Here is a 15,467-nt window from a genome sequence, read left to right as displayed (position 1 = left end):
TTTTTACCCCAAATCTAAATGAAAATGGAAAATTTTTGCAACAAACATACTTGCTGGGAAAGTTCTAGGTAAGAGAATATTTGCAGGAGCTTGCCCTCAGAATTTTTTCAGTGATCATTAGATTGATTGCATAATTGCTGGAGCAGAATTGTAACTTCACATTTGAATGACACAGCTTAATTTTAGATGTTGACATTTATAATATATTTCTTTTCTACACCTTCTACCTTGGTTGATTTTGGTCTTCAGTAATAAAAGACCCACCTAACAGTATCTTGAACAATGCTAGGTTTATTATCTCATGTAATGAGAAGTCCAGAGTAGAGTATTTCCAGGATTGACTAATTCGTAGTGGGTCAACAATGTGAGAAAGGACCTAGGTTCCTTCAGTCTCTCTGCTCTGCCATCCTTAGCATGCTGACATTCACACTCGGACCTGTCTTCCTCATCATTGCAAAATGACTGCGGCACTTCCAGTCATCACATCCTTATGCAAATATGTCAAGAGGCAGAAAAATAATTTCTTTTCATGAATTTTGTTGTTGTAATAGGGAGAACATATAACAACAGTGGCCCATCAAACTGCCAATTGAATCTCATTGGCCAGAACTAGGCAAGTGTGCACGCCTAAACCAGTCACTGGTAAAGGAGGTTAAATGATTGGTTTAGATTAATCCACATTTACCCCTTGAGATCTGGGAGGGCCCTGTGACTCTTATGGCAACCTATAGCCTGAACCTGAACTGAATGAAAGTTCTGTTAATAGAGGTGTACATAGGCAACCAAAAGTGTGTGCCACAATCAAGTGTGTAATTTTTGCCTCACATAATTTCCTCTGCCAGATAGTCCAGGTTTGGGTTTGGAGCCACTAAAAGTTTAATTTTTGCCAAATTAGCTATTTTAGAAATCTTTATTGGCATAAATGGCTATGATTGCCAGCAGATTCTGAAATCTTGATTCCCTTGTGCATTCCAAAGTATTATTACAATAATGCCTTAAATTTATATCTCATTTTCCTATTTATAAAAATACTTTCTTCAAATATTTTCTATAAAGAGTTATTTTCCAAATACATTGTAGTGTTTGGAAATACTATAAAGTCACATCCCGCTTACCTCATTTGGTCTTCAAAACAATCCTAAGATTTAAGCAAGGCATATAATTATCTTCCTTTTACAGAAACTTGCAGAGGTTGAATTAATTTTCCAGGGCTTCCTCACACCTAAGAAGTGACAAAATAAGTACTTGAATCCAGCTTTAAGACAACCTAACCCAGCTCACTTTTATCAGTGTTCCAGCAGCTTGACATAATGGCATGCATCAGTATAGTGCTAAAAACACTGAAGAAGATGTGTTGAATGAGAGTTCTTAAGAAAACTTTTAAGTAGGGAGGGAAAAAAAAATTTTTTTTGATTACACATCAAATCAAATTTATGGTTTTTAGCCATTTCAATTGCCTGTTCAGTTCTTTTGTTCATTATTCTACTGGCAATAGTAATCTTTTTCTTGTTGATTTGCAAGAGCTGTTTATACATTAAGACGCTTAGTCCTGTCTTATTCTTCGGCAGTCTTACTTAGTGATTTAGAATCTCTGTGTTCTCCAAGAGTGGTAGGAAATTGTACCAAACTTACTTGCCAATCTAAGCATATGTATATTATGAACATACATGTTCTGTGGAACATTTAAACTCTGGAGCCTGATAATAAACATTCTAAATGTTAGAACCACAGTTTTTCTTTTCAAGCTTGTGTTCTATCATTCCTCTTTATATACGCAGCAATATTGGTCCACTGGTCAGTCCCTGTCACACTCATTTTCTGCCCCCGCCCCCCCAATCTCCATGTCTTGTTCTTCTGTTTTTCCCTCTGTCTCTTATAGCCTACTCTCTAAGGCTTTTCTTTAGCACCCCACCTCAATAAGTTGTTTCCAAACTTTGCCCTTATTCTGGTTCCCCAAACAGAACATGATCTTTGCCTCTCCTCAATTTCCATGGTACCTTGAGCATCTCTTGTATGATATTTATCACATTCTACCTAAAATTTAAATGCTGGTATTATTCTCTCATACTTAACCTTTGCTCCCTCCATAGCATTTACCACACGATCTTGAATATAGCACATATACAGTAATTACTACATTTAAAGGAATTTTTACTTACTATGATGCACTACTTCCATAATGAATAATGTCTAATCTGATACACATTTCAAAAACTATTCCTTCATTCCTTTTTTAATTGGTTAATCCTAATCTATCTTATCCTTTTTCCTTACTTTCCAATTTCTTCTTTACTTTCTCCTCTGCCACATTCCCAGCCCCTCAGCATTTTTCTTCATGGGCTCAGACCCATGATGAAGGAGTTTGTTGAATCCCATCTTTATTCTCTTCTTCATTTTGTTTATTCCTTCAGTTACTTAAATTTTTCTTACTTTGAGGATAGTAACTGAAGATGCAAGTAGAAATAAGTATGGCCCTTGCATTCTAGGAGCTCATTGTTCATTTGCAGACACAGACCCATAAGCAGATAAGTTCCCTAGTGCGCCTACGATGATAGAGGGGAAGTGAGCAGGCCCTGCACCGCCCCCATAACCAGACAGACCCGATTTTGAATTCCACTGAATAACAGAGTGGTGAGAAAATTTTTCACCCTTTTGAGCTTCATTTTTCTCCGCTGTAAAATAAGGATGATAATTTCTTCTTAATGGGATTGTTGTACAGTTTAATAAGATAATGTGTATGTGATACTCCAGAAGGTTCATATAGGTATCAAAGGGTTGCTACTGAGTAGTTGTTGTTATTGTTACACTGATTCAGGGAGCTAAAGGGAGGTTGCAAAGAGGAAGTGACATTTGAACATTCAAAATCTCTGTTTTTCATCTGTTGGGCAGGTTAATGGGCATTCTGAATCAGAACAGTTTGAGAAGTAGGTATCAGAAGCATGCCTGGGCAGTACTTGGTGGGTGTTACTATGATTGGAATGAGTTTTTTGTTTTCATATACTTTTTTTTTTTTAAGCAGTTCAGCAATCTGTTTATCTGTAGTGGAATTTGATCCTCAAGGGTCAAATATGTATGTTTTTCAGGTAGTTCTTCCAACATTTATTCTTGAAAGAAGATCTCTTTTAGAAATGTATGCAGACTTTTTTGCACATCCGGACCTGTTTGTGAGGTATTTGACTCAATATAGTAGTTTCCAATTTTTTTAAGACTTTACCCATTAGCTTTCTGCCTTGGCAGGATAGATGGATCCCTTTGCCTTTCAGACATTTCTGGGGAAAAGTGGAATTGAATATTTCGTTTGTATTAGATGCCCGTTTGCTTAGATTATTTGGCGGTGATATTGTTAGGCAACCAAGTTAAACACTTCAGAAAATCTTGAGTGCCTGTTAAGGTAGCTAGGATTTACGGAGCCAAGGCTAGGATCTTATTTGATCCAGGAATTGGTAATCACTGTTAAATTATTTACACTATATCCAATGAATTTCAGTTATCCGAGTTTAGCAAACCTTTCTAAAGCACCTATTGTTTGCCAGGCACTTTGTTATGAGCTGGAAAGGGAAAGAGTCACAGTGTCTGCCTTTGCAGAGTTTACAGACCAGTGTCCAGAGTATAGCCTGATTCATAAATTTCAAATACAAAGCTTGCAATGTTAGATACATGTATAAAGGACAGAGCTAATCTAAAGGTGGGATTGATTTATGAGGAGGTGAGTGAGTTCACATTGCTTTTCAGTGGTAGCAGCAATACTTTCTTTGTAATGGGGTGTTCTAATCCGTCTTCTCTGATTGCATTCCTTGGCCTTGGACTGTGGTTTACTGAAGCTTCACAGTGGGTGGGCACATTGTATGACATTGATACATACCTTCTTAATGAAGATTTTAAGAGACCCATTTAACCAATTCCCAAAGGGCAGAAATTCAAATAGCGATGGCACTGTTTAAATTCATACATAATTGAACAAATAAAATGTAAGTATTTATTGGTAACATAAATAAATGGAAAGTATCAGTTATTCATTAGATATATATTTGAGGTTTAAGGATAGTTTTTAATGTATGAGAATTTAAGCTGGGAGGTCCCTGGAGGAATCACATAGAAAACACAGAAGTACAGCTAAAAAGCCAATAGATAAGATTAAATGGAATTCTCTAACTCCCCAAAAAGGAGGAAAGGAAATATAATGGAACAAAGAATAGAGAAGCCAAATAGAAAAATACCAAGATGATAGAGTTAAACCCAACTATATCATGTTTTTTCAAGTTCATTACTCTAAATGTGAATAGCGTACACGCTCCATTTAAGAGAACAGTGATTATAAGAGTGGATAAAAAAGCAAGATTCATCTCTACGCTGTTTGCAAGAGAGAGACTTTAAATATGAAGACACTGATTCGTTAAAAGGATGGACAGAGATGTACCATGCAAAACACTAAGCATAACAAAGCTGATGTCACTGTATTAGTATCAAAGGATATTTTTTAAGACAAGAAATATTAGCAGAGACAAGTAGGGATATTTCATATGATATGATGAGTCAATTTATCAAGAATAAATAATAATCCTAAATACGTAAAACAGCTTCAAACTATATGCAGCAAAAATTGACTGAAGGGAGAAATAGACAAGTACACAATCAAGGCTGGAAATTCCTCCCTCGGGAATTGATTGAGCAGCATGCACCTCCCCCCACCCCTCTGAAAATCAGTGAGGCTATAGAAGGTCCAATTGACTTTACTAAAACATTACCAAACAATTTGTATAACCGTCTTTTTAAGTGTAAATGGAACATTCATCAAGATAGACCGTATACTAGGAAGACTTAATAAATTGAAAATAATTGGAACCATATGGAATATGTTCACTGATCATGAAAGAATTAAATCAGAAATCAATAACAGAAATATATCCAGAAAATCTGCGACTATTTGGCAGTTAAACAATGCACTTATAAGTATGAAGTTCTGGAACAAGCAAAGCTAATGGTCTTAGAAACCAGGAACAGTGTTTGCCTCAGGGTAAGGGTTGGGGATTGCTTGGAAAGGAGGATGGGGAAACTTGGGGGTAATGGAGATGTTCTATAGCTTGATTGCATGGTGATTAATTAAATGGATATAAGCATTTTTTCAAATTCATCAAACCAAACGGTTAAGACTGGTGTGTTTAATTATGTATATTATACTTCAGTTTTAAAAAGAGACCGAGGTAGCTCCTGGTACTGGGTCCTCTTAGTCTGGCTTAGGGTGGACCATGCTGAGGGTGCTGTCAGAAAACAGGGTGTTAAATTTTGTCTTTCTCCCTTGCAGTATTAGTGACCAGAAGGATGCCAGAGACCGAATGGTTCAGGTTGTAAAATGGTACCTCTCAGCCTTTCACGCAGGAAGGAAAGGATCGGTTGCCAAAAAGCCGTACAACCCCGTTCTGGGCGAGATCTTTCAGTGTCACTGGACATTACCAAATGATACTGAAGAGAATGTGGTGAGTTCTCCACTGACATTTTAAATTACCTTAGTATTTAGATACTTAGTACTTAGCTTTTAGTGTACTGATTCAAGATTTCATTTTATTTGGAGGCAGATAATAATGGTAAAGGCACTGATGTTTACCACCCGTAGAAGAACAGTGTTGTTGGATCAGTATATTTTGAACACAGTGAGCAAGGAGAAAGAGTGGCGTGAGATGAGGATAGAAATTTAGAAATCAGATCACGCAAAGTCCTCCTGGACCATAATGATAATTTTATGGCTTATCAGGAACTCATTTTTGCTTTGAAAAGGTCATTATAATTATTTTGTGAAAAATGAATTGGAAAGGGGCAAATAGAAGCAAGGAGACCACTTGCTTTGGCATTTGGCAAGGAGGAGGCTTTGGCATTATTCCAGGAGAGACATGGTTGACTCAAGCTATATTTTGGAGGCAGAGCTGTTAGATGGATTGGGCAAGGTGTGGGAAAAGGGACAGTCAGAGATGAATCCTTGCTTGTGGGCTTCAGCAGTTGGTTGGTGCCATTTACTAAAGAGGAAGAGATTGGATTTGGGGAGGGAAAAATCCAGAACTCCAAAATGAAATATAAAGTATAAAATATAAAGACATGTAAGTGGAACTGTCAAGTAGGGAGTTAGAATTTAAGAGTCTGGAGTTCAAGGGAGAGAGAGGTCTAGGATGGAGACGGGGCTTTCAGTGATTTTAGTGTATTTAGAAGGCACTTAAATCCCTGGGATTAGGTGGAATCATCTAGGAAGACATCTAGAGAAGAATAGTTAACTGAGACCTGAGCCACAGGGCTCCAACGTTTGGGGGTTGATTTGAGGAAAACAACCAACATGGAAGACCCAAATAAATGCTAAAAGGCCTCTAGGGGTGAAAAAAATAAGCCCCTGGCCCACACTGGCTTTCATATAATAATCTCTCCTTAAAAATAACTCTCTGTATTTTTCCCTTTCTGAATGACACATTACATGTAGTCCTTTCCTGAAGCAATGTGTCTGTTCTTGTTCATATTGCAGACATTGTTCTGTGCCAGGCCTGGCCCTGAGTTAGGCACCTTGCCTTCAATAATGTCTTAGTGAGAGAGACTTAGGGAGACTGACACAAAGCAGTAATTCCAGTAGAATAAGTGCTACAAGAAAAGTATATATGAAATGTTTTGGGTGTGTAGAGGAGGGAGCAGTTAACCGCCTTGGGAGGCAGAGACTCCAGTTATCAGATTCTCTGCACTGTCATTTGTTTCCACATCAAAAGAAAATGATGTTATGTTTACTTGCAGGAGCTAGTTTCAGAAGGACCAGTTCCCTGGGTTTCCAAGAATAGCGTAACATTCGTGGCTGAGCAGGTTTCCCATCATCCACCCAGTAAGTTACAGAGCTCCTCGGCAGTAGCCACTTTCAAACTGTTCTGTCTAAAGAGGGTCATAAAGAGCTCCATAACTGAGGTCACTGTACGGTCAGTTTTATGGCCACCTGTATCTTCCCAATCCTGTGAGGATTGGTTCCTCATATCTGTTCCTGGTATAAGTTCCAAAGACTCTATTAGGCTTCACTGGTTAATGATATATAAAAAGAAGGGATTTGAGAAGCCACCTTTTAGTGCTTCTGAAGTCATCTTTACAGCATGAGCTGTGCTCTAGTGATCCCAGCAACTCTGAAGACAGTTTATATAAAAAAGACGTAGTTTCTGCACAGTATATTCCTGGCATAGTGGAAAGAAGGTGTGTCCTCCCGTGTTATTTGCTGGATGCAGCATTAAGACTGGTAATACTGGATGGGCCCAGGTTGGGGCTGGGCCAGGAACATGCTTGCTGACCAGAAGAACAGACAGACTCTTTGTTTTTAAGCCTCTGGGATTGGTCATAGCCTCATGGTTCAGGGAAATTCCTGCCCACATGGTCCTGAACGGTTGCTTGCATTGGGGGAAACAGGGTATAAAAGGCAGGTGGGTAATTTCTGACTACATTCAAGGCTGTTCTTTGAGGGGTAAAGGATTTTCCCCATGCAGCCAGTTTTTTCTCTGGGTTAATGGAGTTGGAGAGGGGACTATGGCTATGTAGTGCACTAATTGAAAACAATTTCTATTCAGTTTCAGCCTTTTATGCTGAGTGCTTTAACAAGAAGATACAATTCAATGCTCATATCTGGACCAAATCAAAATTCCTTGGGATGTCAATTGGGGTGCACAACATAGGACAGGGTAAGTCTGGGGGCTTTTGGTGGACTACAGTGTTAATAGAATTTTATGTCATTCTAATATGTGCTGGACACCTATCTAGTAAGAGTAAATGGCCCCAGAAAGCCAGTTTGGATGTCATTGTTTGCAGGGAAGCATGTGTATTGGGGGTGAGAGCAGGGGTGGGATGCAAGATTGATTTTCCCTAAACTGAATGGAGATTCCGTCAACTACTTAGCTGAAATTCCATCTCTTGTCTCCACAGGCTGTGTCTCGTGTCTAGACCATGATGAACATTACATTCTCACATTCCCCAATGGTTATGGAAGGCAAGTAGAGCTGTGTGCATTCCTCTGATTAGCAAGCAGCAGACCCTGCTGTTCCTTTGTTCCTTAAGCTGTGCCCCTCCTTTCTTTCCTCTGAACTGTCAGCCTTACCTGAAACTTTTGATTTTGTAGGTCTATCCTCACAGTGCCCTGGGTGGAACTAGGCGGAGAATGCAATATTAATTGTTCCAAGACTGGCTATAGTGCCAATATCGTCTTCCACACCAAACCTTTCTATGGGGGCAAGAAGCACAGAGTTACTGCTGAGATTTTGTAGGTATTTTGTTTTTCTGCTTCGGTGCTTCTGCTTCTCTGAAATACTTTTCCTTTTGTCTTGAACTATAACTTCCATTTTAATGGTTCTGTCTTTGTAAACTTACTTCACATCTTGTGTGTCATGTCTCTTCCTAAAATCCCATCTCAGGAGGAGACCTAAAATCTGGGGTCAGAACAGCCTGAGGTCATTGGTGGGATTTCCTTCCTAGGAACCTGACTTGCAAATGGGGAACTGAAAGAGTCTTCCTGGATCTCCTAGCTAACCCAGATTATGGGTGCCTGACTCGTTATTGCTGGATTGGACCATGAGCTAGCCCATACAGGAGATGCTGTGACTCCCACCGAAGTGTCTCAAAGCCCTCATAGTCCTTTTTTCTGTGCCTTTGCTGGGGAAAAAGAGTAGCCATCACATCTTTGCTTGGTTCTGTTTGACTCTCTAGGATCAGATGAAGACAGCTGTGCTGTCTGGGTAAACAGTCAGTTGGGTGGTTTAGAGCCTGCCTAGAAGAGGAAAATCTGCAGGACTTTCTCTGATCTCAAAGGCCTTATTGGGAACAGTGTTGCAGATGGAAGACATAGGATTGGTTAACCAGTTTTTTAGGGAGATAATTTAATTTGGATGACAGAATCAGCCTCCAAAAAAATCTTGAGCAGGGTAGGACGGGACCACGAGCACAAGATGTTTACTAAGGATCACCGTAAAATCCAAAATATTATTGCAGTCAGAAAATACGGGCAGAGGTTAGGGAATAGCACCAGTCACCACGATAATGCGGCTGCTCGCCTAAAATAGGCAGGTGGGGGAAATAGGATGTCCAGAACAAAGACCTGCGTGGGCCTGCTTCTCAGAATTCCTTAGAGGCAACCAACCAGCAGCAACAGGAACTGCTAGCAGATTTTTTGGCCAGTCACAGCGACTTATAATAGAAAGACTGCCTTCTGAAAGAATGCTTGGTGGGCTTTTCAAATTAGGGTAATGTCTAAATATTATGAAAATAGTTTTGACCTAAGAGGGTCTTGGGAAGCCCCAGGGGTCCCCAGACCATACTTTGAGAACCACTGCACAATAACCTTCTAAACTTGGAATCCTACCATTTTTCTTTCCCTTTGTCCTCCTTCACACAAAGCACCAAGTCATAGAGGAAGCAAGTTTCAGCCTACTGATAGCAACTTCATCCCTCTACCCTGTGTATTTTTCTCTTTCTGACCTCCTAGCCTCCTTCTATGTCCATGCCTTGCCCTTCCTAATCTGTCCTTTGTTGTAATGCTTATCTTCTAAGTTCCATACCTGCCATACACATCACTGTCATGTCCAAGTAAAACCTGTTGGGGCTTCTGAGGAAGGGATCCTTGCTTAGGAAAAGAGGTAAAATCGTTTGACCCAGAGGTCCCTTTCAGCCTGAAGATGAAAGCCTGGTCTCCAGCATTGTATCCTTAAGTGAAGCCTTCTCTGACCCTCATCCTAGCAGTGTTGCCCTTGGTCTCCAGTGCTCACCTGAACTCACCACAGCACTTGCCACCCAGAATCTCAATGGCAGTGTCTCCCCACTAGACTGTGAACAGCTCGAGGGCAGGGACTGTCCCTAGTTTGCCATGGTCCCAGCACCTAGCGCATCTCATACCCACAGTTTCTGGGATCTTGAGTCTATTAGCATCTTCTTTAGGGCCCTCATTCTCATAGTTGGCGCTGAGAAATCCAGTTTTATTAAGCTGCCTTCACCAAAGACTTCACAGTTGCTCCTCTGTTTTCTGCTGTGTAGGTAGGTCACACTAATGAGATTCTTTGGTAGAGAAATTTCAGTTTGAGACTAACACAAATGTTTGTGGTTTTTTGTTTTTGTTTTTTAATCTAGTTCTCCAAATGACAAGAAGTCTTTCTGCTCAATTGAAGGGGAATGGAATGGTGTAATGTATGCAAAATACTCAACAGGGGTAAGAACCTGTGTTTTGCCATTTGTTTCAGGCTTCATTGAATCGTAGCCCATCCCTTACTCTGGCTTCCTTCATCTGGAAATTTAACCAGGATGAGCTCTAATGCCAGCTCTTCAGGGCAAGCCTTTTCCTTCTCCCACCTCTTACCTAGCAGTACAGGTAGTAGAATGATTTTTACTTTCCTCTCTCCCCTTAAAATACTCAAGAATAATATATTAAAAAAAAAAAATGCTTGACACCATAGTAAGCACCCAGTAAATGTTAGCTATATCGTTAGAATATATGGTATGTGTGTTTATAAATAAAATGAGGTGCTAAACTATTAACTCGTGTGTTTGTATATACACAGTTTGATTTTGTCTAAGAAATGTATTAACTGCCTGGCACCAGGGATACAGAAATGAGTAAGATAGTCCTTGCCCTCAAGGATAGTCCTTGCCCTCAAGGAACTTGCAAACTACCTAATTAAGGTAGGAGGGAGGTGGTATGGCATTAACAGGAGGAGCCAATGAATTGGATTTTGGACTCAGAATTTGAAATTTAAAAAGCACTTCAGAGTACTTAACGTTAGGATTAGTTGTCTAGCTCTCCAAGAGATTACATCCCAAGCATGTAGCACATAGCCACATTGAAACTGTCTGTTGAATTGAACCTCTACCAAGACTTAAAACAAACGATTATAATTTAGGCTGAAGATTGCATATGGAACTCATTGTCTACATCACTAACATGTGGGATTTCATGATTAAATCTGTTAATGGGAAGAGTTGACTTTTCCTTCTAGAACAGTGTGAACAATAAAACATCTATCTACCTCTTCTGTTTTCTAGGAAAATGTAGTTTTTATAGATACCAAGAAGTTGCCTATAATCAAGAAGAAAGTGAGGAAGTTGGAAGATCAGAATGAGTACGAATCCCGCTGGTAAGGAGGTGACATAACTAGAGCTATTGCAGCAGTGCTCTTGCTATTGGCCAAGCATAGGTGCAGGGCTGGGTTGTAGAGACTGTATAGCGGGGTGTAACAGAGCACAGACTGAGTTTGAATGCCTGGGTTCATATGGACCTCTACCACTTGCACTGTAACCAAGACTATAAGCTACCCTCTCTGCCTTCTTTCCTGAAATGGGAACTACCTCAGCATTGTTGTGAGAACTAAATGAGAAAAACATGGAGCCTATGTATGATGCTTGGCATATAATAAGTATAGAGTGTATGTTGACTTATCACCATCTTTATGGCTTGTAAGAGATGGTAGTGAGGTCCCAACTGAGATCATATATATATCAAAACATCTTTAGGGTCTCTTTTTTTTTTTAAACATCGTTATTGGAGTATAGTTGCTTTACATTGTTGTGTTAGTTGTTGCTATATAACAAAGTGAATCAGCTATACATACACCTATATCCCCATGTCCCCTCCCTTTTGTGTCTCCCTCCCACCCTCCCTATCCCACCCCTCTAGGTGGTCACAAAGCACCGAGCTGCTCTCCCTGTGCCATGTAGCTGCTTCCCACTAGCTATCTATTTTACATTTGGTAGTGTATATATGTCCATGCCACTCTCTCACTTCGTCCCAGCTTACCCTTCCCCCTCCCTGTGCCCTCAGGTCGATTCTCTATGTCTGCGTCTTTATTCCTGCCCTGCCCCTAGGTTCATGAGAACTATTTTTTTAACACCTTTATTGGAGTATAATTGCTTTACATTGTTGTGTTAGTTGCTGCTGTATAACAAAGTCAATCAGCTATACATATACATATATCCCCATATCCCCTTCCTCTTGTGTCTCTACCCACACTCCCTAGGGTCTTTTTTGTTTGCAAGAAACTTAAAAAAAAAAAATTCCATTTCTGAGTATTTTAGTATGTATCTGTAAAGTGACTTTTTCAAAAAAACACACAAAAAACACCAGCCACAATATCATCATTGTACTTTTTAAAAAAATCAGTTATTCCTTAATATCATCAAATATCTAATTGGTATTCAATTTTCTAGTAGTCTCAAATGTCATAATTTTTCCCCCTTTCATTTGTACAATAAAATCAGGATCTTTTAGTGGTATGAGGAATCATGCACTAAAGTTCTTTGTTTAGCATATTAGGGGATTTCTTAAGTGAAGAAGACCTTACAAACTATAACCCTGCCTGTGTCTTTAACTTGTTAACAGTCTGCTTGCCTGGACTGCCTGCTCATAGTTATAAGTGGAGATCTGTAGACATTTATGCTCTGCTACTCACACAAGGGGAATCTTAGGGTGTCTACTTTTCTAGCTCCTAAGAGTCTTCACTTTATTTTATTTTAATTTATTTCTTTCTTTAATTTATTTTTGGCTGCGTTGGGTCTTTGTTGTGGTGTGCGGGCTTCTCATCGCGGTGGCTTCTCTTGTTGCAGAGTACGGGCTCTAGGTGCGCAGGTTTCAGTAGTTGTGGCGCACGGGCTTAGTTGCTCCGCAGCATGTGGGATCTTCCCGGACCAGGGCTCAAACCCGTGTACCCTGCATTGGCAGGCCGATTCTTAACCACTGCACCACCAGGGAAGTCCCAGGAGTCTTCACTTTAAAGTGTTGTTTGGACCAGACTTGTCTAGTTATCATTTTCCAGGCCTTGAGAGGAAGCCAAATCTTTTACCCTGCCTTAAGCCTCTGCAGTGCATCTCTTGACCCTTATTCTCTGTATTCAAACTGCTTCTCCCAGATTTCATTATTAATTCCAGGGGAGTCTTCATGAAGTAGAATTTCTCAGGTCCTCTGATCTGATCTTACTATATACCCCTTTTGGTTTATACTAAGGGACACTGAAGCCCTAGAGAGGTGAACTGACAGCCCCAAGGTTGCATCACTAGTTAGAGGTACAGCCAGAAGTGGAATCCCAGTCTCAGCTGTTTTTTCTCCTCTGTTGTCCTAACCATATATCCAGCTTTCTGCCCATCCTGTATTTCCTCCTTTGACAACTAGCAGTGGAATCTTCTGAGACCACTTCTCTGTTCTTTACTCCAGTGCCCTGGTGTCAGCCGAAGATTTATAGTCTGTGAACTACAGCATTTAAAGCCATTTGACTTGTACTGTAGTTATATTATATTCTAGATGGATCTAGCCTTTCATTCTCAAGACTGCTAACTCCTCTGTCCATCAAGTACTTATTAGTACCTTCACTTCTTTTCTTTAGCCTTTGGAAGGATGTCACTTTCAACTTAAAAATCAGAGACATTGATGCAGCAACTGAAGCCAAGCATAGACTTGAAGAAAGACAAAGAGCAGAAGCCCGAGAAAGGAAGGAAAAGGAAATTCAGTGGGAGACAAGGGTAAGCTTGCTTTGGAAGCCTGCCTCAGTCTCCCTACTGCTGTTCCCTGAGCTGTAACTCATTTGTTCATTTCAGTGAATACTGAAGTACCGAGTAAACATGGTGATGAACGAGATGAACACTCATTTCAGTGTTGGGGGGAGGGGGAGCACATAAAATAATTAAAGGTATGATATTATAGAAGTACAGAGCAAGTGTGTAACTGAATTCTCCCCTTTTCTTCTAGTTATTTCATGAAGATGGAGAATGCTGGGTTTATGATGAACCATTACTGAAACGTCTCGGTGCTGCAAAGCATTAGGTTGGGAAATGCAAGGTTTGCTCCTGGTGACCCAGGCAGGAGGCACAATGAAGTAACAGTCTTCCTTTGGGAGAACCTATTCACTCCCTTCTTATTGCAGTGGTTCCTATCTCAGGGATACTGGACTTTCTGATGCAGATGAACAATTAAAGCAAGAAAAGCTTCCCTTTTTCCTGTTCTGTGGCAGTTACAGTGTTGACTTCGGTCTTGAGAAAAAACTTCAGGTTTTGAAAACAAGATGTCTGCTCCTTTTCCAAATCCCACGTTATAAATCCCAGTCTCAAACTCTGCACTCTAGTATTGCTGTTGAGATATACAACATCTGTTTCCTAGCTCATATAATCTTGGGTTCTATACATATATATACACACACACACACACACACACACACACACACACACACACATATATACATATATATATAGGTGATGCCAGGTTTTTCATAAATACGCCATGTACTGTAAATATTGGTTCCTCTGAGTTGTTTTAGAAAATTTAGCACAATGTATTAAAACCACATGTTAGGAAATTTCATGGTCTTACCTACAATAACTTTTATTTTGGAATTGAACTATTATTAAATTGTATCCAACTCTGGACTACAGTTTAATTATACTCAGTGCTTCTTAAGCCTTCATAAAGTAATTTTTCCAACCTTTTTTTTTTTAGTGTGTTTCTTTTATTATTTTTATGATTAAACTTGAACCCAGTTATTTGGCAGCCTTGAATACAGGAGCTAGCTTTTTACAGGGACTCTTGAAGTAATGAAGGGGTCCATCCTTTTCTTTCCTTAGGCTCTGTGTTCTGTCTTTAGCCCCCACAATGCTATTGCGCATGTTTTAATTGAACTCTCAAGTAGTACACATAGGGCTACCGAAATTTTATCCAAAAATATTTTATTGCCTTAGAGAATTTGGGAAGAATGTTTATTTTTAGATCCCCACCCCACACCGAAACAAAATATAATTAATAAAAGGAATGCCACAGCAGCAAATGGCTCATTCTGAAGGGCAATACAGAATTACCTTTATTTTTAAATACATTAAAAACAACAACACAGGTATTATTAGTATTAGCACCTCGCATTTAGGTACTAAGAAGACATCAATTACATAGGGCCTCTGAAGCCTGTCATACAGAACTGGATTCTCAAGCTGAGAGGACCAGGACAGGCCAGGGCGTCTCAGATGGCTCCTGCAAGCTTTTTGGTTACATTGGCCCACCTGCTAATTTCTCTCTGCAGCTGCTATAGTAACTCTTGGTTTGTTAGTCACAACAGGAGGGGCGGGGTGGGGGGAACGACAAATTCTATGATGCCAGTGCAAAAATTCAGTGGAAGCCCTAAGGCAGTAGTAGTGTAACTAACGTCATAAAATTCAAACACTTTTAAATACACAGTGCTTCAGGCCAATGAGATTGCAGTTTATTTGACTATTTTATGGTAGGGGAGAAGGTTAAGTCTTGATGTGAAAGCCCTGATATCAATAACGGGGATGGTACAATCTGCCAGCAGAGGAGAGGTTGGCAGGTAGGTTAGCTGCATCACTTCACAAGAAGAGTTTGAATCCTCACCGGAAGGGGTACCATCCTCTTCCGGCTCGTACTTCCCAAATCCAACAACCTGAAAGAGGCCAAAGACCTGAGGTGAGAGAGAATGCTGACAAAATTTGGGGACCTG

At 39.9% G+C, this 15,467-nt stretch overlaps 2 protein-coding genes across 7 annotated transcripts in view; one reads left to right on the top strand and one right to left on the bottom strand.

The window, feature by feature from the left end:
- The window catches only part of OSBPL9 (oxysterol binding protein like 9), a 169,705-nt gene extending 155,243 nt beyond the window's left edge, over positions 1-14,462 (top strand). For 3 of the 4 annotated variants that reach the window (XM_082834102.1, XM_082834101.1, XM_082834103.1), the window contains 10 exons: positions 3,084-3,169; positions 5,303-5,474; positions 6,763-6,847; positions 7,572-7,682; positions 7,924-7,987; positions 8,117-8,257; positions 10,114-10,192; positions 11,023-11,114; positions 13,353-13,488; positions 13,715-14,455. In XM_082834102.1, coding sequence (XP_082690228.1) covers positions 3,084-3,169; positions 5,303-5,474; positions 6,763-6,847; positions 7,572-7,682; positions 7,924-7,987; positions 8,117-8,257; positions 10,114-10,192; positions 11,023-11,114; positions 13,353-13,488; positions 13,715-13,789 — 1,041 coding nt within the window. In that variant the 3' untranslated portion in view covers positions 13,790-14,455. Of the gene's footprint in view, positions 1-3,083; positions 3,170-5,302; positions 5,475-6,762; positions 6,848-7,571; positions 7,683-7,923; positions 7,988-8,116; positions 8,258-10,113; positions 10,193-11,022; positions 11,115-13,352; positions 13,489-13,714 lie in introns of all 4 variants that reach the window. The other variant, XM_082834100.1, reaches the window with a different exon arrangement.
- Positions 14,463-14,680: 218 nt separating this feature from the next.
- NRDC (nardilysin convertase) overlaps positions 14,681-15,467 on the bottom strand; it is a 90,920-nt gene continuing 90,133 nt past the window's right edge. The window contains exon 33 of one of the 3 annotated variants that reach the window (XM_082834098.1): positions 14,681-15,410. In XM_082834098.1, coding sequence (XP_082690224.1) covers positions 15,213-15,410 — 198 coding nt within the window. In that variant the 3' untranslated portion in view covers positions 14,681-15,212. The remainder of the gene's footprint in view (positions 15,411-15,467) is intronic. The other 2 variants (XM_082834097.1, XM_082834096.1) reach the window with 2 other exon arrangements.

The sequence above is a fragment of the Leucopleurus acutus genome (genome assembly GCF_964270905.1).
Source record: "Leucopleurus acutus genome assembly, chromosome: 2".
Lineage (NCBI taxonomy): Eukaryota > Metazoa > Chordata > Mammalia > Artiodactyla > Delphinidae > Leucopleurus > Leucopleurus acutus.
The sequence above is the reverse complement of the archived record's forward strand: the minus strand, read 5'-3'. Positions and strand labels throughout refer to the sequence as shown.